The following is a 22,459-nucleotide window of genomic DNA, read 5'->3' as shown; positions in this document are numbered from 1 at the left end:
TGTATGTAAAGTCAAAGTTCCTCCATCCTCACTCTTTATCCTTTTGTGCTTGTGCATAGAGAGCAAAAGAAGTTATTAGCTAACCACATTTCTGGCAACATCAACAGGTATTTTTTTTCACTTATCAAACAAATAAAACAAACATTTTTAAATTGAATTTAATTGTGGGCCACATCAGCACTAGGGTTGTCCTCAGAGGGCCGGTTGTATCTGTAAAACTATGTATCTACTTAGATACTTAGGAGTACGCAGTGTACAGAGTGTAGAGTTCACAAGTTCGCTACATACAGATTGCAGAGTTGAGGAGTGCGCTGTGTACAGACTGAAGGGTTGAGGAGTGTATGACATACAGAGTCCAGGTTTTATAGGGGCACTACGCACAGAATGAGTGCCCCCCACCCCTCAAAAAGCTTCCTCACATCTCATCGGCCTGGTTTTAGTACCAGCAGCGTAGGTGGCTCCGCGTCTCTCTCTCTCACACTAGCAGGGGGCATCATTGGTCGGCACTGTTGTGCCCCACGGTGAGTGCATGCAGGGTAGGCAGGGATTTGCAAGAGCCCGAGGCTGGAGTTCCACTACATTTCAGCTGAGGTGTGAGGCCACATTAAATGGCGTGGGGGGCCAGATTCGGCCCGCGGGCCTTGTGTTTGACATTTGTGTTCTAATGCATTCCTAGTCATCTCTGTGGAAGGTGTGTGAGCAGGCAAGCACATCTAAACTACACTATGCAAAAAATTTCAAAATGCACCAACACACATAGAAAAATAAAGTATCAACTGAAATCAGTGATGTAAATCTTACTTTGTGCATTCAATTCCATGTTAAAATGAGGGTAGCACATCTAAACACATATGTTTATTTGTAATATTGGAGGAGGACATTTTTCAGTCATATGTTTACAATGCTGGATCACAAATGGCCCAGACTGAAATCATATATTTCTTTTCTTTAAATGACAAACAGAACACAGAAACCCTTTTCTCTATATTCATGTACTAGAATTTGTATCTGCTAGTAAAATAGATGACTGATCCGTTTTTTATTCTGCTGTATTTTTTCAATGGCTCCAGAGTTAGGAATGACAAAGCTTTTGCTGAAGCAGCTAATTGTAAATCCTTGTTTACTGTACTCGTTCAGTGGAAGCAATGAGCCCAGGAACAACCTGTATGTGGTATTCATTTAAAGCAGAGTTCCGGCCAAATTGTTTTTTTTTTAACTAAAAATACCCCTAGAATAGTCATTGTTTGTGCATTTAAACAATGATATCCTCTAACCTGTCCCGTTTAGTGTACCTAAAAGGATGAATGACTTACCTTGTGAAGTTCTTGTCCAGCGCAGCCATCTGCAGTGTGGGCAGCTGAAGCCACAGTGTCCCTCTTCCTGGAGTAGCGAGTCCCAGAATGCTATACCTCGTCACTTCCAGTGCATGCGCGTCATCCACAGCTGGTTTAAAAGTCATTGCGCATGCCCAGAAGCTGTTCTCGTGCCTGCAGCGGAAGTGAGGAGGGACACCGGTGCAGGCGCATTGACTCCTGGGATTGATGAAACTCATCTCTCAGGAGTCAATGCAAAGTAGGAAATGACGTCGGCGGCCATAAAAGAAGGAAGTGGAAGGAAGGGAAGATATTTTTCATTAAAAATAAGGTAAGTGAACAAAAAAAAAAATAGCCAATTCGATTTTAGATCGGGATATAGGTAAGAATGATGTAAAATTAGGGTGGAACTCCGCTTTAAAGAGTAAAAGTCATTGATAGCATGAGAGTATTGTAGCTATACACTGGGTATTTGTGTAAGCAAGTAAGAAATTCACTTTGGGTCAAATTACATTTAAAAAAATGAAAGCCATGCTTTAAAGAACAGGTTACCCCAACATTTGTGTTTCTGATATGTGCCTGCCGTACCATGTATTATGCTAAAAAGTATCCTATTCCCTTTGTATTGCTTTCTTTGTGTGAAATAGCTGGTGTTCCTATTTTATACTTACCATACCATTCATGCAAGCAGATCCATCCCAATGTTGTAATTTTTTAGGCAGTGCTGGGAGCACAGTTTGGTTGTCCTCCAATGATCAGACTACTACTCACATGCCCCCCAGCACAGCCATTCACTGGGAAGCCATACACAGTGTGCTGCTGTTTTACCATGTCACCTCCCACCTCTCTAAGTTTCTTATGGAGCTGAGAACAGTGTTTTTGTGATCACTTATAAAAAAGGCAAAAATTATTTTTATATATATATATATATATATATATATATATATAGATATATATATATATATATACATACACACACACACACAAGTATATATATATATATATATATATATATATATATATATATATATATATATACACACACACACACACACACACAAGTATATATATATATATATATAGTTGGGACACTGTACAAATTGTGAGTAAAAAAGGAATGGACTAATTTACAAATCTCATAAACTTATATTTTATTCACAATATAATATAGATAACATATCAATTGTTGAAAGTGAGACTTTTTGAAATGTCCTGCCAAATATTGGCTCATTTTGGATTTCAAGAGAGCTACACATTCCAACAGGTAGCAATAAGAGGCCGGAAAAGTTAAATGTACATATAAGGAACAGCTGGGAGGACCAATTTGCAACTTATTAGGTCAATTGGCAGCATGGTTGGGTAAAAAAAGAGCCTCTCAGAGTGGCAGTGTCTCTCAGAAGTCAAGATGGGCATAGGATCACCAATTCCCCCAATGCTGCGGCGAAAAATAGTGGAGCAATATCAGGAGTTTGGAGTTATCGTCATCTACAGTGCATAATATCATCCAAAGATTCGGAAAATCTGGAGCAATCTCTGTGCATAAAGGTCAAGGCCGGAAAACCATACTGGATGGCGGTGATCTTCGGGCCCTTAGACGGCACTGCATCACATACAGGAATGCTATTGTAATGGAAATCACAACATGGGCTCAGGAATACTTCCAGAAAACATTGTCAGTGAACACAATCCACCGTGCCATTCGCCGTTGCCATCTAAAACTCGATAGGCCAAAAAAGAAGCCATATCTAAACATGATCCAGAAGCGCAGGCTTTTTCTCTGGGCCAAGGCTCATTTAAAATTGTCTGTGGCAAAGTGTAAAACTGTTCTGTGGACAGACGAATCAAAATTTGAACTTCTGAAAAATTGGGATGCCATGTCATCCGCACTAAAGAGGACAAGGACAACCCAAGTTGTTATCAGTGCTCAGTTCAGAAGCCTGCATCTCTTAAGGTATGGGGTTGCCTGAGTGCGTGTGGAATGGGCAGCTTACACATCTGGAAAGGCACCATCAATGCTGAAAGGTATATCCAAGTTCTAGAACAACATATGCTCCCATACAGATGTTGTCTCTTGCAGGGAAGACCTTGCATTTTCCAACATGACAATGCCAGACCACATACTGCATCAATTACAACATCATGGCTGCGTAGAAGAAGGATCCGGGTACTGAAATGGCCACTCTGCAATCCAGATCTTTCACCCATAGAAAACATTTGGCGCATCATAAAGAGGAAGATGCGACAAAGAAGACCTAAGACAGTTGAGCAACTAGAAGCCTGTATTAGACAAGAATGGGACAACGTTCCTATTCCTAAACTTCAGCAACTTGTCTCCTCAGTCCCCAGACATGTGCAGACTGTTATAAAATGAAGAGGGGATGCCACACAGTGGTAAACATGGCCTTGTCCCAACTTTTTTGAGATGTGTTGATGCCATGAAATTTAAAATCAACTTATTTTTCCCTTAAAATGATACATTTTCTCAGTTTAAACATTTGATATGTCATCTATGCTGTATTCTGAATAAAATATTGAAATTTGAAACTTCCACATCATTGCATTCTGTTTTTATTCACAATTTGTAGTGTCCCAACTTTTTTGGAATCATGTTTGTATATATACAGTATATATATATATATATATATATATATAAGTATATTTCTAGCACTGTCCCCATAGGGCTTGCTGTATGATGATTTGGGAGGTGACTAAGTTGTATTATCTGAAGAGGAACTACGATCGGCTCACATAATTTGTAATAAATGATTATTTGCCATTCTGAAGTTTTTCTACAACCACTTTGCATGTTATTTTAAATTTTACTGTGATTCTGTACTTTCCAAATATGCTGCAGAAATCTCCCTTCACTAAGTCTAGCTGCAGCCATTTTAACTGTGGGCAGCTAAAGCTGCTGCCTGTTCACTTCCTGAGTTTACACAGACACACAGAGGCACACAGACACACACACACATACATATATACAGGCACACACACACACATATATACAGACAGACAAGCTCACACCGCTGCTTGCCTACACATTTCTCCTCTCTTGATGAATACTCATGGATCTCTGCAGTGTCCTGTTGTCTCCGCCCTCATCCAGCCCCTCCAGCTCTGCAGCTCTCCTTGGCTTTCCTATGACTCATCCCTCCCTCCCTTGCTGGCAAACTCTTACAAGAGTGAGAGAGAGAGAGCTGTGCATGATGTCATTTGCCTAGGTTAATGAGCAGACAAGAAAGAGGAAAGTGGGCTGTATGAGGAATTTATTGACAAAAAAAAAAATGTTTTACTATCCAAAGTTAAAACAACAAGGCCAGAGGATGTAATAGATGGAAAGATGAAAAAATGACCGAAGAGACACTTTAACTACTGTAGACAAAAGTCAGGTCTCCAACTAAGTCCAGGCTGTGTTAACCTTGGGACTGGCTGGAAAAAAATTACAGCTCTTTTGGCAGATCAAGAAAACCCCATATATGTATTTCAACTGCATATTTGTTTATTTGCTTGAGTTCATCTTTAAGAGTAACGTAATTGACTTCACCAACAGCTACCCCCTTGCTTTTTCACATTATTGGGTTTTGTTTGTTTCAGATGTATACAATAGCTAGGCTAATGTGTTCCTCCTCACTAATGCAGTGTGTTCTGCCACACAGTAATAATATGCATTCTTTCCCAGTGTCCTGCACTAGCACATCTCAATTGACAAAACAGACTGAAGGATAAAAGACTCAGAAAGTAACCGTGGACACCACGCAGTCATGTGACCTGGGAGATGCAGGTCGGAAAGGAATGCCTGTGAAAGCCCCCCCATCACACATAATGGGAGTCCGGTCTACCGGCAGTAGAAATGTCTGCATTCTGTATAATGGATGAGCCATGTGGCTGCTAATTTTCACAGAACAATGCTGGAAAATCCTTCAACTATCCCCTCTTACTGTCTTTATTATAAGCAGTTTAAAAAAAAAGTCATGCTTGAGCAGGAAAGCATAAGCATTCTTTCTTCTGAAAACATAAAACACTTACATTCACAGTGTTCTAAATTCTTTGGATTGTGTTTAAACAAGCAAACGCTAACTTGTACAGCCGCCCAGAATGAAAGTGTAAGGAGTTGCTAATTGTATGACAGCTATGCTTTACTGCTTCCCATTTGTAGCATACAATATATCATCTAGCTGCAGATTTTATCACTGCCTAACCAGGTTATTGCCACACAAGGCTTAAGTATAGTAGTTCTAAAATGCCCATAGTTGCTGAGGATACACTACTTAAAAGAGAAAAATGAAATGACAAAAAATACACATTGGTTCAATGCTCCAGCTATCCTCACCAGCTCTACACCGAGAACTGAGCGATCAAAGACCACTGATCCCTCAGTTCTCAGGTCCGCTCTGACTACAGAGTAGTGACTATTAGGCTGGGTTCACAGTTATGCAAATTGGATATGAGTTTTGCCGCATCCAATTCGCACTCAATGGTGCCAGTTCACACACCTGCGCTCCGCATTAGGAAAGGGTCATGTGCGTCTTTGGCTCCATTTCAGGTCTGAATTCAAACAAAAATTCGGACTTGATTTGTACCTAAAATGGAAAACAGGGACGCAATATACTCCCTGCTAGTGTGAACCTGGCCTTAGTCACGGCTCTCTGCTCTGCATCTCCAACACTCACTGGAACCCCGAGGTGGGGAAGGGATTGAAGCAGCTGGCTTAGCCTCTCAACAGTGCACTAAGAGGCTGAGCTAGCTGGTGGTCAGGCATCTGGGCACATCCCGACATTATTGTTGGGATTCCTTCAGAGCTGGACTGGCTCTGTGATGTCAGCCAACAATGAATTTTAGCCCACTGTTGCCTGAATTTGGCTATACTTCTCCTGTGGTTCATAGGAGTGTCCTTAGTTCTGCACTCCTGTGACCCACATGAGAAGTATAGCCAAAATAGCTCTGACCACACTTCTCCTTTAAAGTATTTTTTTTCTCTTTTTTAGTTTTGGAGTGATAAAGGATTATATCTTTTGGTGGGTTTTTACTGCTATCCAGAGCTCAATTATATAGGTTTCCCCTTGTGTAATGTCAAAGTGACAACAGATTCATCAGACAGGAAATGAGAAAAAATTTGCAACGGGGCCACTGGTAGCCAAAATGTGGGAGCTTTTATGTGAGAGTGAGTGTGTATGAATGGGAGTGATTGTATGTATGTATGTATGTACAGTATCTCACAAAAGTGAGTACACCCCTCACATTTTTGTAAATATTTTATTATATGTTTTCATGTGACAACACTGAAAAAATTATACTTTGCTACAATGTTAACTGTTTGCGGGCTTTCTTGTGCATCATCTTTAGAAGAGGCTTCCTTCTGGGACGACAGCCATGCAGACCAATTTGATGCAGTGTGCAGCAAATGGTCTGAGCTTTGACAGACTGGCCCCCCACCCCTTCAACCTCTGCAGCAATGATGGCAGCACTCATACATCATGGGCGTTGGGCCACTGAAACTAGGGTAAGTATGTGTGCCTTTAATTCTGCTTTAAGACTGATTTGACACCAGTTTGGGCTTTGCAATAATTCCTTAATGTAAGTGAGTGTGAATGACAAGGCACATTAAAAGCATTGTAAGCAGTGTAGTGTCACATTTCCATTGACACTAAATCTTAGGGCCCTTTCACTTGGGTGATCCAATCAGGTCCATCTGTCCATTTTTCAGAACTAATTGGAATGTTCAAGCATTCCTATGGACCAGTAGAATGAAATTGGTCCGATCAAAAAAAAAAAAATTAGAGGAGGACTGCTTCCTTTTCCATTTGGGAGGGCCAGAGAAGAGGCAGTCAGGGTTAAATGGAAAGCAAAGTTGTTTACACCCAGCCACCCATAGGGCAGAGTGGGGTCTGTCTGTCATAAACTGAGCAGACAAGGACCTGTAATCCACCATCAGATCTGCTCACATATCTCCTGCTGATCGGAATGGAAGGCCCCCCGTGATGCCGAAACTTGCCCTTTAATATTTGTTGCTTAACATGTATAGGTAATTTAAAACAAAAACAAAATGCGCAATGTGTTCACTATGTTACGATTCAAAAGGTACATCAGATTAGCAAACTATATTCTGTTTATTGAATTTTAATACTATATAATGCTATCCTTAAATGGACAAGATATTAGTTTGGGGAGGGAGCAACAAAATACGAAGAATGCAGTATTAGAAATCTCCATTAGTTTCCCATAAAATTCAATTTTTCCAGGTCGCTTCACTTTACTGCAGGTCAGTGCCAATATTTGTATAAGATAAATTGGTCCTAAGGGACTGAAATGTAACTCTGTGCAGGTCCATCAAATATTAACTAACCTTCAAATTAGCAGCCATAACTGATGTTGCAGTGTAATCTGCTGGTGGCTAAATGATTCACTACACAACTTGTTCATAATTCATTGACAAAAATCACGTGAACTGCAATTGCAAATTTGCATTGTTATGTAGCAAAAAGACTCTGAATGAAAAAGATGTTCTTGCAAATAATGACAATGATAATGCTATCATGATCGCATATTCTATGGCTGATTAAGTTCAGATAACGCAGAAAATGAATTAGCCACATAACCTGCATGACTTAAATCAGTCTGAAAGTCAAAGGAAGCACTGGAAACATGATACAGAATGGCTTAGGTAACAAAGATTTACAGGCCCATAAAGACATTATACTCTCAGGTGTTGGTACCATGCGATCCAGTACTGGCAAACGCACTGTGTTTGCAATTTGCGTTTGGGGTGTCATCAGGAATAAATGAACACCTGCAGCAGATCTCACACCCAGTGTGTTCTGAACGCGGTGCGGGAAACATGCACATGACGCAGGTTTCATGCACTGCGTTTTGATGTGAGCCAGCCCTATTTCTAAATAAAGCAGGGTTATCCATTTGTAAATCTCTGCAATTAACTATACAAATATACATATAATTATTATAGCTGCTGGTTTTATATCACACATTGATATATAATATAATCATTAAATACTCCACACTTAATAATGGCCCCTGTGTTCACAAATTGCTACCATGTGCAATTTAAAAAATAAATACCTTACAATAAAAATACAAAGGCTGAAACAGAAAGAAATGCAAACAGAAAAAAAAACAGAAGAGTTAATCAAACACTAGAAATGCCAAAAAAACTCAATATCAACTTGTTTCTTCGTTATCAAAAATATTGTGGTAAAAATTAGATCACCTTGGGGTGTCTACTTTCCAAGAAGGGGCAATTTTGGGGGTGTTTGTGCTTTCCTGGCATGTTTATTTTAACATGCGGTATGGGAAATTTTTATAATAAACAGCCGTTTTTAAAATACCACTATATACAATTAAAAAAAGCTCTGTCTCAAACAATGATATCAAAATAATATGGGTACAGCGTTGTATGATGAAGTAGCTTTCAGTCAAACTATCCATCCACTGAAATCTAAAAACAGACCTGGACAGGAAGGGGGTGTAACATGTCAGCTCTGAACTGGTTAAAGAAGTTGTTCTGCTGTTTTTAACCAATGTGTTTTAAGGATTTTATGTTATATTCTTTCCCTCATTATTTCCATGTACTACTAATGAGTTGAAGGATTATTTGGCGCTGCAAGTTATATTTGTAATTTGTATTGTACTTGTGAATCCCTGTGGAGCCTACTTTTAGAGCCCATTCAGACTAGCGCGACTTGTCAGGCGACTTGTCAGCTTGACATGTCGCGGTCGGTCGCGGTCCATTGAGTAGTACAGGGCCCGTTCTAATAGGAGCGACACAAGTCGATCCGACTTAGAAAAAGGGTCCTGTGCTACTTTGGGGCGACCTGGGAGCGACTTGCATAGACTTCCATTATGTGAAGTCCCTGCAAGTCGCGCCAAAGTCACGGTGCACAGCGGTGCACGCAACTTCACAGGTCGCCCCCCGAAGTCGGATCGCCTCAGTGTGAACCGGCTCTTAGGGGAAACATCAAACATTACCCAGCAAAGCCAATACTGACCTTTCCTAAAAAAAAGGGGTCAATATTAACTGGTAAAGTAAGGCTAAAAGGATAGCAGTAAGGTAGAGCACGAAGTATGCATTATTAGGACATTACTAGCACTTGTGTTTCAGCTTTTGCATTTTTATTGATAAGTAGATAATTTTTAGATTGTATATGGTAGCAATTTGGAATAATATTCAAGATCTGGGTATTTAATAATTAAAAAAGCATTAAAGTGATACTAAACACACACTGTTTAATCTACAGTATCCCTTCTCATTCTGTATGTGGATGATGGAACTATACCTATTTAATAATTAATTTAAAAAAACATCTAAGTACCTTTTTAAATAATTGGTATACGGCTGTCACATGACCTAGCTCTTTCACAGCCTGTTTGTAGGGAAATAGTGGCAGAAGGAGCTTCTAGCCCTCTGCTGCTAGTCACATAAGTTAAAAAAAAAAATAGTGTTTGGAATGCAGAGTAAAAATAAATAATTAATAGCAATAAACTGTTTTAAATTGTCATACGAATACATGTTTGAAATTAAATCTTTATCATTTTATGGCATGGTGTGGGTGTATTTCTGCCAATCACAGGTTGTTTTACGCCCTTCCAACCTGTGTCTTCGAATAGGAAGGAGGTGAAGACTCCATCAATCAAGATGTAATAACCTGCCCCTGTTGTGCTTAGCTGGTTAGTGGGCATGGTGGAGGAGAGAGGGAGTGGGCTGTCATTTACCGTTGTATATACGACCAAATGTGTGACTCTATAGTCACATGGGCTGCTCAGATGTGATAGGGAGAAAATGATCAGAGTATAAGGACACTGAAAACTGAACATATGCACTAGCTGCTAACACTGCTCAGTAAAATCCTCAACAGCAGTGGGGACATGGGCAGGAGGAAGAGACAGAGAGCAGCAGAATTAAACAGGTTTGTTACAGAATACTTAAAAGGAATCCTGCATTGACTGAGTGAGTATGAACAGCATGTAATATAGCATATATTGATAGCTTTTAATGATGTAGGTTTAATGACACTTTAACCACAAGGTACCAAAAGGTGTCTGTACAAACCTTTGGTTTTTTAATTTTACCCAAATGAAGTAGCATACACCCTAGGAATCTGGACAATATAATGCACCCCATATACACAGCCCACAAAACAAAAAACGGGCTTCTTTATGCAAAAAAAAGTATTTTAATACTTTCTAAAATGGATGGAAACCTTAAAATGCATACAGCGTAAGGCATCCGCACTGCACTGCAGTAGGTGAGGGAAATATTACAAGGATTAACATAGGAAAGGGCCATCATTACAATATAATGCATTTAGTATTTAAGTTCCTAGCCCTGCCCTAGGGGAACCCATCCTCCTGGATGAGTTTTTATTTATTGTTTAATTTAGAAAATGAAAAATGAACAGCATAAAAAATGTCTAAGAATGTTTAAAACTCAGTGGTGGATTGAAACAAAGCCATGACATGTTGCAAAAGTTCTTGCTGCTGCAGCTAAGAAAACATCAGGTGACTTTTGCTACCATGTTCTATAGATACTGTAGATAGATAGATAGCTGGATAGCTGGATAGATAGATAGATAGATAGATAGATAGATAGATAGATAGATAGATAGATAGATAGATAGATAGATAGATAGATAGATAGATAGATAGATAGATAGATAGATAGATAGATAGATAGATAGATAGATAGATAGATAGATAGATAGATAGATAGATAGATAGATAGATAGATAGATAGATAGATAGATAGATAGAATTTCTCTGTAATGTGGGTAAAGTATGCCAGATCCCACAGGATCCTGCCCTTTAAAATGTAAGACACTCTACAGAGTGGCAGCAGATGCCCTGTGCTTCAGTGCTCTGCACCTTAGGCCACTGCAGTAGAATGAGCGCCCCATCCCCCTGTAGCTCCATATCCCTCCATTGTCAGCAGCCCCATGCAGATCCCCGAGTCATTTGCAGTTTCTCCTAGTCCTCCACGTGACTATTTCCACCCACAATTCCCAGTCCCATGAATGTGTGTGTTTGGTGGGGGGTGGGGTTTATCACAAGGTAGCTGGCCTACGGAAGAAAGAAGTATGAATCTGGGTCTGGTTACAATTTAGAAACTCAACTGGGAGCTTCTGCTTACAGAAACATCCTGTGTCTCTATACTTATGTCTCCCATAGACCAGTTCACGGGTTCCTACTCCCATGAGGGTGTGTATGTGTTTGGTGGGGCTGGGGTTGGCACAAAGTAGCTGGCCTGTATAAGTAAAGTCTGGCCCTGGTTACAATTCAGAAACTCAACTGGGAGTTTCTACTTCCAGAAACATCCTGTTTCTTTAAACATATTTCTTTCCTAGGCTAGATACCTCATGCTGAGGGTTATCACCCAATAGCAGAAAGTTCTTGAAGAAGAGGCATGGCAGAATCACCAAGTATTATATTACCAAATTCTGTAGGATTTAAAAATAATAAAATGTTTTTGAAATGTAGGTGATTGGGTTTACATCTACTGTTTCCCTGACTGATTTCAGCTTTATTGTCATTTTACATGCTTCTGATGGTGTGCTACCAACTGGAACCAGCAATTTACATATGAGAGATGGCTCCAGAAGGTGCTTATCTCCTCTGTAATTAGACCAGATCAAAGTATTAAAGCTACCTGACACTGAATAGCCAGACTCGCTTACTCTGGCCGGAAGGTATTCCGTTTTGTCAGGGTCTAGTAATTTTACAACATCACTCCAAGGATCCAAAGTTGACATATTTGTCCTGATACAAACTCTTGATACTGAAGAGTAAAAGACTAGATTTGCTTTGTGTGCAAAGCTAGCTAAAAAAATAACTTCAAATTTTGTTTAGATGGAAACACGTGGACAAAGAAACCATGTTGATCTAAAGTTTTGTTGGACAAATGGAAAATGTTAACTTTAATTCATATTGAATTTTTTCATGTGCATAATGAGTAACTGCCCTGCGTTTAGCTTTTGTAATACTTCAAAGGAGACCTATCGCTAACCTGTTGCTAGGATTTTAATAAAAACCAAATGCTGTATATGTTTCACATTTAGTATGTGCAAAAGGCACATATCACTAAAAGGTGTTGGCTGGCAATGGTTTATAACTTTCAACTACATTTTACAATGTCATCTTATAATGTAACTATACAATATTTGCACACTCCCAACTGCCCCAGATCCTGTGTGACTGTCCCTGAATATCAACAAAATCCCGGGGTATTGATTAGTTATCGACCGATTATCGGCAAAGCCGATATATCGAGGGCCGATATGCACTTTGCCCGATATATCAGAATCAGCCTTTTGATTTACCGATATTGCCGATATTTCAGGAAAGTGCTTGTACCAGAGTGATGCCTGCAGCTAGAGGCATCACCCCGGTACCGGCGTCCATAGCCGACGGTCGGCTGTCTTGTAATGACAACCGATCCAGCTGAGAAGCCGCTTGGCTGACATTCCAAGGAACGGGACAGGATGTCCCCCCCTCCCGCCGTCTTCCGCAGCTCGCCCAGGTCTCCTATACCACCGGGAGACCCGGGCATCCTACCTTCATCTCCGCTGTCTGACCGGGTCTCCATCTGCACCGCCGCGGTCTGACCGGGTCTCCATTTCTTTGAATTTGGCGCCTCTGGGTACTGGCGGCACCGAATTCAAAAAACGTACAGCATTCAAAACAGCCGAACTTGGAGTTTTGAATGCTTTTAAGTGCAGAGGAGGGGTTCAGGGTCTTTTAGATGCCCAGATCCCTCCACCACAGTACCTGTAGACATTAAAAAAAAAAAAAAAAAAATGTAATGTCCGAAAATATCGGCCGATACCGATATCCGATGACCAAAATATCGGTATCCGTATCGGCGGTAAAAAAACGATATCGGTCGATCAATAGTCTTGATGGCACATGCCATGTTACCGTACAAAGCTTTGGATATATGATGATGTTGTTGGACAAAGTGATCTCCTGCAGAAGAGTGTCTGTATAGTTCTAGCAAAGATGGGAGAGAAGGGTGGATGAGTGGACCAGGTAAGTGAGCATTGACATCCATATTTTATTTTTTCCTATGCCACTTAGCACCATTTTTTTTTTTTCCACTCCAATGAGTACCAATGTCTTATTTTTTTCCCATGCAACCGAAGACCAATTTTTTCACCTATTGGCATCATCAGTAGAACATTTTTTTGCCTGCTGACCATTGATGTCGTATTCCTATAGAAGCTGTTGTTGGTGGTCACTTATAGGAAAAAAAATACCCAACTCTGGCCATTTTTTCTCCCGCTGACAGCTGACACAGAGATTTTTTACTCCTACTGACAGCCGACACTAGACATTTTTCCCATTCTTGATTATTATTATTATTATACAGGATTTATACAACACTGACAGTTTACACCAGTGCTTTATGCAGGGGCATTTCTACCTCCCACTGATTGATTATAATTGGTTGTTGCATGTCACTGTAGACTCCCCATTGTTGCTTTCCCAATTTAATAAGCCTGAGAGTATGCAAGCATTAAAAACGATTTTAAAATGTAGGAGATAGATATTACAGCATTATGCCACCCAAACAGTCTATGCCCTATAACCAAAATAAAGGTAACATTTAGTTATGGAAACAGTCATCATTAAAAATATAAACCTGCCTGGTCCTCAAACTATTGAAAAGGTCTACATACTTCATAATGCAGACAGTATGACCTCCATATAAACAGGTAATGAAAAGGCATTTAAATAAAAGAAAAAAACAAACATATTCAGTACATCTCTGCAATACATGCTCTTTTCCTTATGTTTTGTCTCTTTAAAAATGCTGGAAGTATAGAAAAATATCATTGGACCCTGCCTCCGAGACACAACTGTAGTGTACTTGGTCATTACAGAAATGAACACGCACCCGTATGCGCGTAACTGCCAGCACTGGCATAGAGGCGTATTTTTCAAAATGTAAACATTACATACGTGTAAGTGAGCACTGCATTTTCTGTAATGCATTCCTATGGCAAATAATTTGCTGTAGCTGTTGCTTCCTGGCACAACCACTACAGCAGTACTACCTTACTCTGTACGCAGAATCACTGTAAATTACAGCCATGTGCAAAAAGCCTGAAAGTTTTCCTATATGGCAGTTTTACCCATCGCCAGCAACAGACAAGTAATGTATGTATATATATATATATATATATATATACATACACACACATGCATACATACATACATATGCATACACTGCTCAAAAGAATTAAAGGAACACTTTTTAATCAGAGTATAGCATCAAGTCAATTAAACTCCTGGGATATTAATCAGGTCAGTTAGGTAGCAGAGGGGGTTGTTAATCAGTTTCAGTCAGTGTTATTGAAATTAACGAAAGGTGAACTAGATGGGCAACAATGAGATGACCTTGAAAACAGGAATGGTTCTCAGGTGGAGGGCACTGACATTTTGTTTTCCCTACTCATCTTTTCTGACTGTTTTTCACTAGTTTTGCATTTGGCTAGGGTCAGTGTCACTATTGAAAGCACAAGGCAATACCTGGACCCTATAGAGGTTGCACAGGCAGTCCAACTCCTCTGGGATGACACATCAATATGTGCCGTTACCAGAAGGTTTGCTTTGTCTCCCAGCACATTTTTTAAGAGCATGGAGGAGATTCCAGGAGACAGGCAGTTACTCTAGGAGAGCTGAACAGGGGCGTATAAGGTCCTTAACCCATCAGCAGGACCTTTGTGCAAACAGGAACAGGATAAGCACTGCCAGAGCCCTACAAAATGAAATCCATAAGGCCACTGGTGTGACTGCCTCTGACCAAACAATCAAAAACAGACTTCATGAGGGTGACCTGAGCGCCCGACGTCCTCTAGTGGGCCCTGTGCTCACTGCCTGGGACCATGGAGCTTGAATGGCATTTGCCATTGAACACCAGAATTGGCAGATCTGCCACTGGCACCCCATGCTTTTCACAGATGAGAGCAGGTTCACCCTGAGCACATATGGCAGAAGTGAAAGGGTCTGGAGAAGCCATGGGGAACGTTATGCTGCCTATAACATCAGTCAGCATGACCTGTTTGGTGGTGGGTCAGTGATAGTCTAGGGAGGCATATCCATGGAGGGACGTACATACCTCTACAGACTAGACATTGGCACCCTGAATGCCATTAGGTATCGGGATGAAATCCTTTGACCCATTGTCAGACCCTACGCTGGTGTAGTGGGTCCTGGGTTTCCCCTGGTGCATGACAATGCCCAGCCTCATGTGGCAAGAGTATGCCACCAGTTCCTGGAGGATTGAGGAATTGATACCACTGAATGGCCCCCACGCTCCCCTGACCTAAATCCAATAGAACACCTCTGGGACATTATGTTTCGGTCCGTCCGATGCCACCTGGTTGCACCTCAGTCTGCTCAGGAGCTCAGTGATGCCATGGTACAGATTTGGAATGAAATACATCAAGACACCATCCGTCGTCTCATTTGGAGCATGCCCTGATGTTGTCAGGCATGCATACAAGCACGTGAGGGACGTAGAAAATACTGAGTACCTTTTTGAGTTGCTGCAATGGAATTTCAGCAAAAAGGACTAGCCTGCTGCATCATTTTTTCACTTAGATTTTTTGGGGTGTCTTTGAATTCAGCCTTCTGTTGGTTGATAAATTTCATATCCATCAAATGATGTGGCGTCCTTTTGTACCTAACCAGTCCATATCAGTATAGATATCCAGCGTGATAGTTTTCCCCATTGAGATCTGCTGTGTTTTCAAATAGTTCCTTCAATTTATTTGAGCAGTGTGTGTATATATATATATATATATATATAAAACTTAAATATACGTAATTTTGTTAAGCCACACTTGTGATTTACATAACATTGTTACACACAGCCTACACATTGGACTATGCACGAGGATGACTGCACTGCACTTAAAAAGGTCTTTATTATATTACTCCTCTTCTGTAAGCTACAGTAGCACCTTCTACGTTGTACTATAGCCCACAATTTTCCATTTTTTTTTTCTGTACAGGTTTGATCTGTATCCAATTTTATATTCACCAAAAGTGGTTACCAGCTCCATTTATATATCATATATTTTTACAGTATTATTAATACTTTTTTTTAACTTGTTTTAATATTATTATTATCTTTGTTTATCCTATATTTTTTATAGATATATTGCTATATATATATATATATATATATATATATATATATATATATTTTTTTTTTTTATCCACCCTTTGTTTTGTTTGTTGGCCCTGAAAAAGGGGAGTGTTGTCTCGATGCGCGTGTTGCTACTTTTTAGTGAACATCTGTGAACCATATTTTAGAAGTTGCATTTCTCTGGACACCAGGCGCTCCTTTTTTTTTATCAAAACATATTACGATGATAGCATTATTCCATTATTTTTTCATTAGTGTTGTCTTTTGATCAGTAATGTGAAAAATAATTGGAATTCCTTAGTAAATTGAGAAAATTACATCATGGTAAAAGTAAAGCTTGTTGATTTTTTTCTTAACAAGAAAATGAAATAGACTTGTTAAAAAAAGCAACAACCAAGATATTATAATTACTTGTTTTAAATCCAGGGTGATGGTGACCCAGTGATACAGTCTGCCATTCTGTATGCTGGGACTCTGCCACCAGTCATTTGTTCCATCAATAGCATTGGTGATTGGATGACGTTCTGAAAGAAATACAGACACACCTTATTAAAAACACAGAACTCAACCAGTTTAAAAAAAACAAATAAAGAAATATTAGTGAGAAAAAAACAGTTATTCCCCACTATGATTATTTAAAAAAATAGGAGTGTGTGTGAAATTGTGTACAAAGCTAGAAAAACAAACTGCATGTCAATTGAAAAAGAAGGAGGTTACCCTTTGAATTAACACTGTTCTGGTCACAGATTCGACATTGTGGGTTTCGGACTATTCTTCCTGGCACATGTTCCACAAGTTTACAAAACATTTCCGGTCCCATTTCACCACAGGTGGCATTGGTGGTAATTTCTGCTTTGCTAGCTAAATTTAAGATTGCAGGGAACAAACCTAAAATAAAAAGAAAATAAAGATCATTAAAATTTCACAAAACTATAAAATGATTTGAAAACTTTTGTTAACTTTTTTTTTTAATTTCTGAAAATATGTTAAACTAAAAAGGTAACCAGAGGCATTAAAGGAAACAAAGTGTATTTTAACTGAGTACAATTTATGTTTCAAATGTTTTATTTTTTTATACAACTTTTGCATTTTTTTAGTCTCAAACACCAACTGCTTAAGACCCCGTTCAGACAGGGGCGACGCGACTTGCTGAGGCGACCTGCTGTGCACCGCGACCTCGGTGCGACATGCACAGACTTCATATCATTGAAGTCAATGCAAGTCGCCTCCAGGTCGCCCCAAAGTAGTACAGGACCCTTTTTCTAAGTCGGAGCGACTTGTGTCGCTCCTATTAGAACGGGTCCTGTACTATTCAATGGCGAGCGACCCACTGCGACTTGTCAGGCGACCAAGTCGCCTGACAAGTCGCGCCAGTGTGAATGGGGTCTAAAAGGGCATCCTTCTTTGTGAACTGGCAGACATCTTTATCAGTTCTCTAAATCTGGAATTCTTGCAGAAGCGTGAAGGCTGTAGAATGGTCTCCTGGACATCCACCGGGCCCTAGGCTCCTTGTGGATGATCCAGCTCTGACTATCTTCAGCAGTGCTCAAATTGGTTTCATCAATAGTGAATACCTTAAAGTTTCTACTCTTAAGCATGGCACACACAGGTTGTTTTTTTTTTTCGTTCAACCCAGAGGGGTTTTGCCAGGAGCTCACTGTACTAACTATGCTCCCCCCACCCCACCAGAACACATCATTGGCTGCTAGTGCTGATCGGATGCCAGTCAGCTGCTGGTTTTCCAGGATGCCTATTCGACAGAACCCAGGCATCAAGCCAACCTCTGTCCGACAGGCTGCTGTACACACTGGCCAAATGTTGACCCGTTTCTGTTGAACTGGCCGATACCTGCTGATATTCAGCCCATGTGTACCAGAAATTAGTAAGAGGATAATCAAATAAATGGGTGTTCTGACTGCCACATACTGCCGCACAGACATGCGCCTTCCTGCCACATGTCTTTATATTAAACCTAATCTTGGAGTAAGAGTGGCAATGACTACACACCCTTTATTTCAGATAAGTGAGCTAGAATAAAGTGCATTAGGGTAAATGGTCAATGAATCCTGAAGAACATTGTGCTGGGCAAGTTGGAGCGCAGTCACAAAATTCGGGGATGCATCCCAGTGTAGAACAAAACTAAAAATGATAATGCCCTAGGCACACTTGAATGACGACACCCTTTCGGAAAAAATGGTTTTGTGTTTTTCTGAATTATATCAAGCCTTCTGATGCCTCTCAGTATCCCCTGAATTTCAGTCACCTGCAATATGGCCTAAAGTCATGGAGTAGATGAGGGTGGTCACAGTGATGATTCAAGAATTAGATAAAATACAATTATGAAGCCCTGATATTTGGGTAAAATTGTTGTTTCAGCTGAGGGTTATACTGATTTTGATGACAAGAGTTATCAACAGAAAACAAAAATCAATGAATAGACCTGATAAAAAATCTTTAACACACAACAGTTAACAATATTCATGTTTGCTATGACAGTAAGCAGTAGAGATAAGTTATCAGGACATAGCAGGAGACACAGACATAACAAGCAGACATAGTTGTTGAGAATAACAAGAGGAATTTGCAAGACAGGCAATTTTAGAGCTTTCAAAACATGAACACAGATAACAGAATCCCAAAGCTTTTTTGGCAATTGAAGTGTATGATTGCTTCCGTAACTAGAGCACAAACCAGACAGACAGACGGGCCAAGCAGGGCAAACCAAAAGAAACAATTAAGATGAGAAGTCCAGCATGAAGCATGTTAGCCTGGACACTGAACTCTATTCAAATAGAAGAATCGCTTAAGGTTAGCCCAGCAAACTAATATTCACTGTAAAAATAACCATATAGGTAAAGGCAAAAATTGGGTGTTCCTTGGAAACGCATGCTAATACCACCATGGATAAGGTCCTTTTATTGCATAAATCTATCAGTAAATAACTAAATACTTTAAAAGGAAACATTTTTTAATACATTTCTCATAATGCCTATAATTTTATGTTATCAATCATTCTGATTGGTACGCAATCTGATAAGCAAACAGGCTTGTAGTCTAAAGCTGGGTATACATGGCTCAAATTCCCGCAGATTCCTGCTGAATCAGTCAAAATTCCTTCTGTGGGTGGCCCTGTCAGCACTACCCATCTTGGCAAAAGTCAATTTTTCAAATGACTTTTGTCTACAAAGCCAGCCAGGAAAATTCTTGTCTAAACAATGCTTGCATCCAATCAGATCCGATAAAAAAAGGCTAAAAAAAACTGTTCGGTTGCTGTATTCAAAGGCTGGGTTTATGGGTTCACTTCATATGTCCTAGGTTAAGAGCCACCCCAGGCAACCAAATTCTTTTTTACAGCAGATCTAGCCTTTTTATAGAGAATATGGGCATTTATTGAAACTAAATAATAATTTGCGCAAAACCACATACACAGGCAGCCCAGTTACCAGTTGATTATCTCTGAAGAGAAGAGAGTCTACATTTTTTTTATTTATATTTTTTTTGCTGGTATATAAATCATATATCAGCAGTGTTTATCTAAATGTACCTAAAAAAAAATACGTAAATGTTTTTTTTTTAAATATATAACTTTCTGTACATGTCATCTGATGCCTGCATCTGGCTTACCGTCTTTTTAAAGTTTGGCTTTGAAAAAAAAAAAAAAGTAAAAAAATTAGCACAAGAGACGTTACTTACATTTAATGTAAAGTGTCCCTTGTGCTGGTGTGGGCAATCATAGTGAAAATGTATAGACCTCGGCCCCCCTCTAATACCAGTGCTGGACCTGTGACATGCACTTATCAAGACTGCCAACTATGCCCATCCTTACTACCTCCCTCCTCCATTCATAAAAGCTGTACTATATTTTCCATGAATGAAAAGCGCCCTATAAAAAGAGGAGATGGGCCTTTAATTTACCCACCTGTCCTCCGTTCATAGAGTGTTTTTCTTTTATGAAGCCTATAGCAAAGCTTCTATAGAATGTTACATGGGGGGTGAAAGGGCAACAAATATGGCACAGGTTCAGGTCTGGTATTCACTCCGACAACACCGGAAGATTACAGATGCAGGGTATGGGAGGGGGGCATGGGACTGAAGATTTTCTTTAGAAATGCCACACCAGCATAAGGAATAGTTCATATTAAATAGAAGTAATGTCACTTGTGCGGATTATTTAGACATGTTTTTTACAAAATTTGGGCTTAAAGCTTTGTACAGAAACTTCAGTTATACTAAATTGACATTTAGGTATACTATACTATTGTGGTATATATTTCCTTTTCCTGTTGCTTTAGATGATGTTTTTCTATCCTGTAGGACAGGAAATTCTAGGTCAATGCTATTAAGACCCAATAAATTAAACTGACACTAAGCTAAATATTTTAGTTATTTAAAATCCCTAGTGAAAACAAATGACTTTCCTTTAAGCCTACCAATTTATCTCTATATTATAACAATTGCTTAACAGTTAGAAGGGAGGATAGTAGCTGAACAATTTCCATCTTTCAGCATACCAGTGCAGTCATTGGGTAACTATAGCGCATTAATGATATTAAAGATTACAGGTGGTCATGTGATTACAGCACATCCTGTGATTACAGAGGATCAGGTTATCACAGAACATTTGGATATATGTATCTTTCTACATGTGCATTGTCAACAATATGACCACATTAGGGTAGAAAGATATAAATGCACAGTGCAAAATACTGCAAAAAGAGATGATGTGTAAGCACATGCCAGAAGTGCCCATATACATACCAGAATGGAAATAACAACTATTCTTCCCAAGAATAATATCTCTTATTGATTATGTGCAAACCGCTATATAAAAAACTACAGTAAAACCATGGATTGCGAGCATAATTTGTTCTGGAAACATGCTTGTAATCCAAAGCACTCTTATATCAAAGCGAATTTCCCCATAAGAAATAATGGAAACTCAGATGATTCGTTCCACAAGTCCTTCGGTTTATAGTCTATATACAAAGATTATAGCAATGTGATAGGTTGTGTAACCATAAAATGTCCATCCACAATATGCAGCCTTCCCAAGGGGAGTAGAAGCAAAATCCAGCAGAGCTACAGAATACAATAGAGATGAGAGGCGCCTCTAAGTGTAGCAATATGGTTACATTTAATGAAGGCACAACATTTAGCAACTCACATGGTTGATGATTAAAGAGGGCGGCAAATCTAAGTATGCAGGCATCCGGGGTAAAGCTGTCCACATAGACCATCTTCTGAACCACCAGCTCTCACCACTGTCAGTCTGCAATCGTGACCGGGAAGAATAGCCTGCAGTAGAGTGAGCTGAAAGTGAGGTTTTGAATCACTCGTGGAGTGCAGCGGGGAAGGGATGATGAAGATGACTGTGCAGAGGATGGTCTATGTGGACAGCTTTACCCCAGATGCCTGCATTCTTAGATGTGCCTGTTTTAATCATCAACCATGTGAGTTGCTAAATATTGAACCTTCATTAAATGTAACCATATTGCTACACTTTAGAGGCTCCTCTCTTCTTTTTTATACATGACGCTACTTGTATATCAAGACATCGCTTGTATATCAAGTCAAAATTTATTTAAAAAATGTGCTTGTCTTGCAAAGCGCTCTCAAACCAAGTTACTCTCAAACCAAGGTTTTACTGTATTATCAAATTTGCATCTCCTCTACCATTTCCAGTAATGCATACACTTCGCAAATCTTTAAAGGCACCAAATGAAACGTATTTCTACGTATAGCAAGAGTGGACAACTGTAGAATTCCACAACCAACTGGTCCACGCCAACAGACAGTAGAAACTGTTAGTCCAAATTTGCAGGCCATACAGTTTACTGTACTTTCAAAGACAACAGAGTAAACAAGGGTAGGCTGGCCCAACATGAGGACTCTGGAAATGGCAAGTGTTGCCTACTAGTCATCCCTGATTTAACTGACTTTATGTGACACAAGCATGGTAGAATGGTTGTTCCCTTTTCAATATAGA

The 22,459-nt window shown here is 39.7% G+C and overlaps 1 protein-coding gene across 1 annotated transcript in view; it reads right to left on the bottom strand.

The window, feature by feature from the left end:
- The window catches only part of LAMA1 (laminin subunit alpha 1), a 256,439-nt gene that overhangs the window by 182,979 nt on the left and 51,001 nt on the right, over nucleotides 1–22,459 (bottom strand). The window contains exons 2-3 of the mRNA XM_082258773.1: nucleotides 17,191–17,361; nucleotides 16,885–16,997 (exon numbers count right to left, since the gene is read on the bottom strand). Of these exons, the coding sequence (XP_082114899.1) occupies nucleotides 16,885–16,997; nucleotides 17,191–17,361 (284 nt within the window). The remainder of the gene's footprint in view (nucleotides 1–16,884; nucleotides 16,998–17,190; nucleotides 17,362–22,459) is intronic.

The sequence above is a fragment of the Pelophylax lessonae genome, assembly GCF_965119305.1.
Source record: "Pelophylax lessonae genome assembly, chromosome: 5".
NCBI lineage: Eukaryota > Metazoa > Chordata > Amphibia > Anura > Ranidae > Pelophylax > Pelophylax lessonae.
Note: the sequence above shows the minus strand (reverse complement) of the source record. Positions and strands in the feature narration are given on the sequence as shown.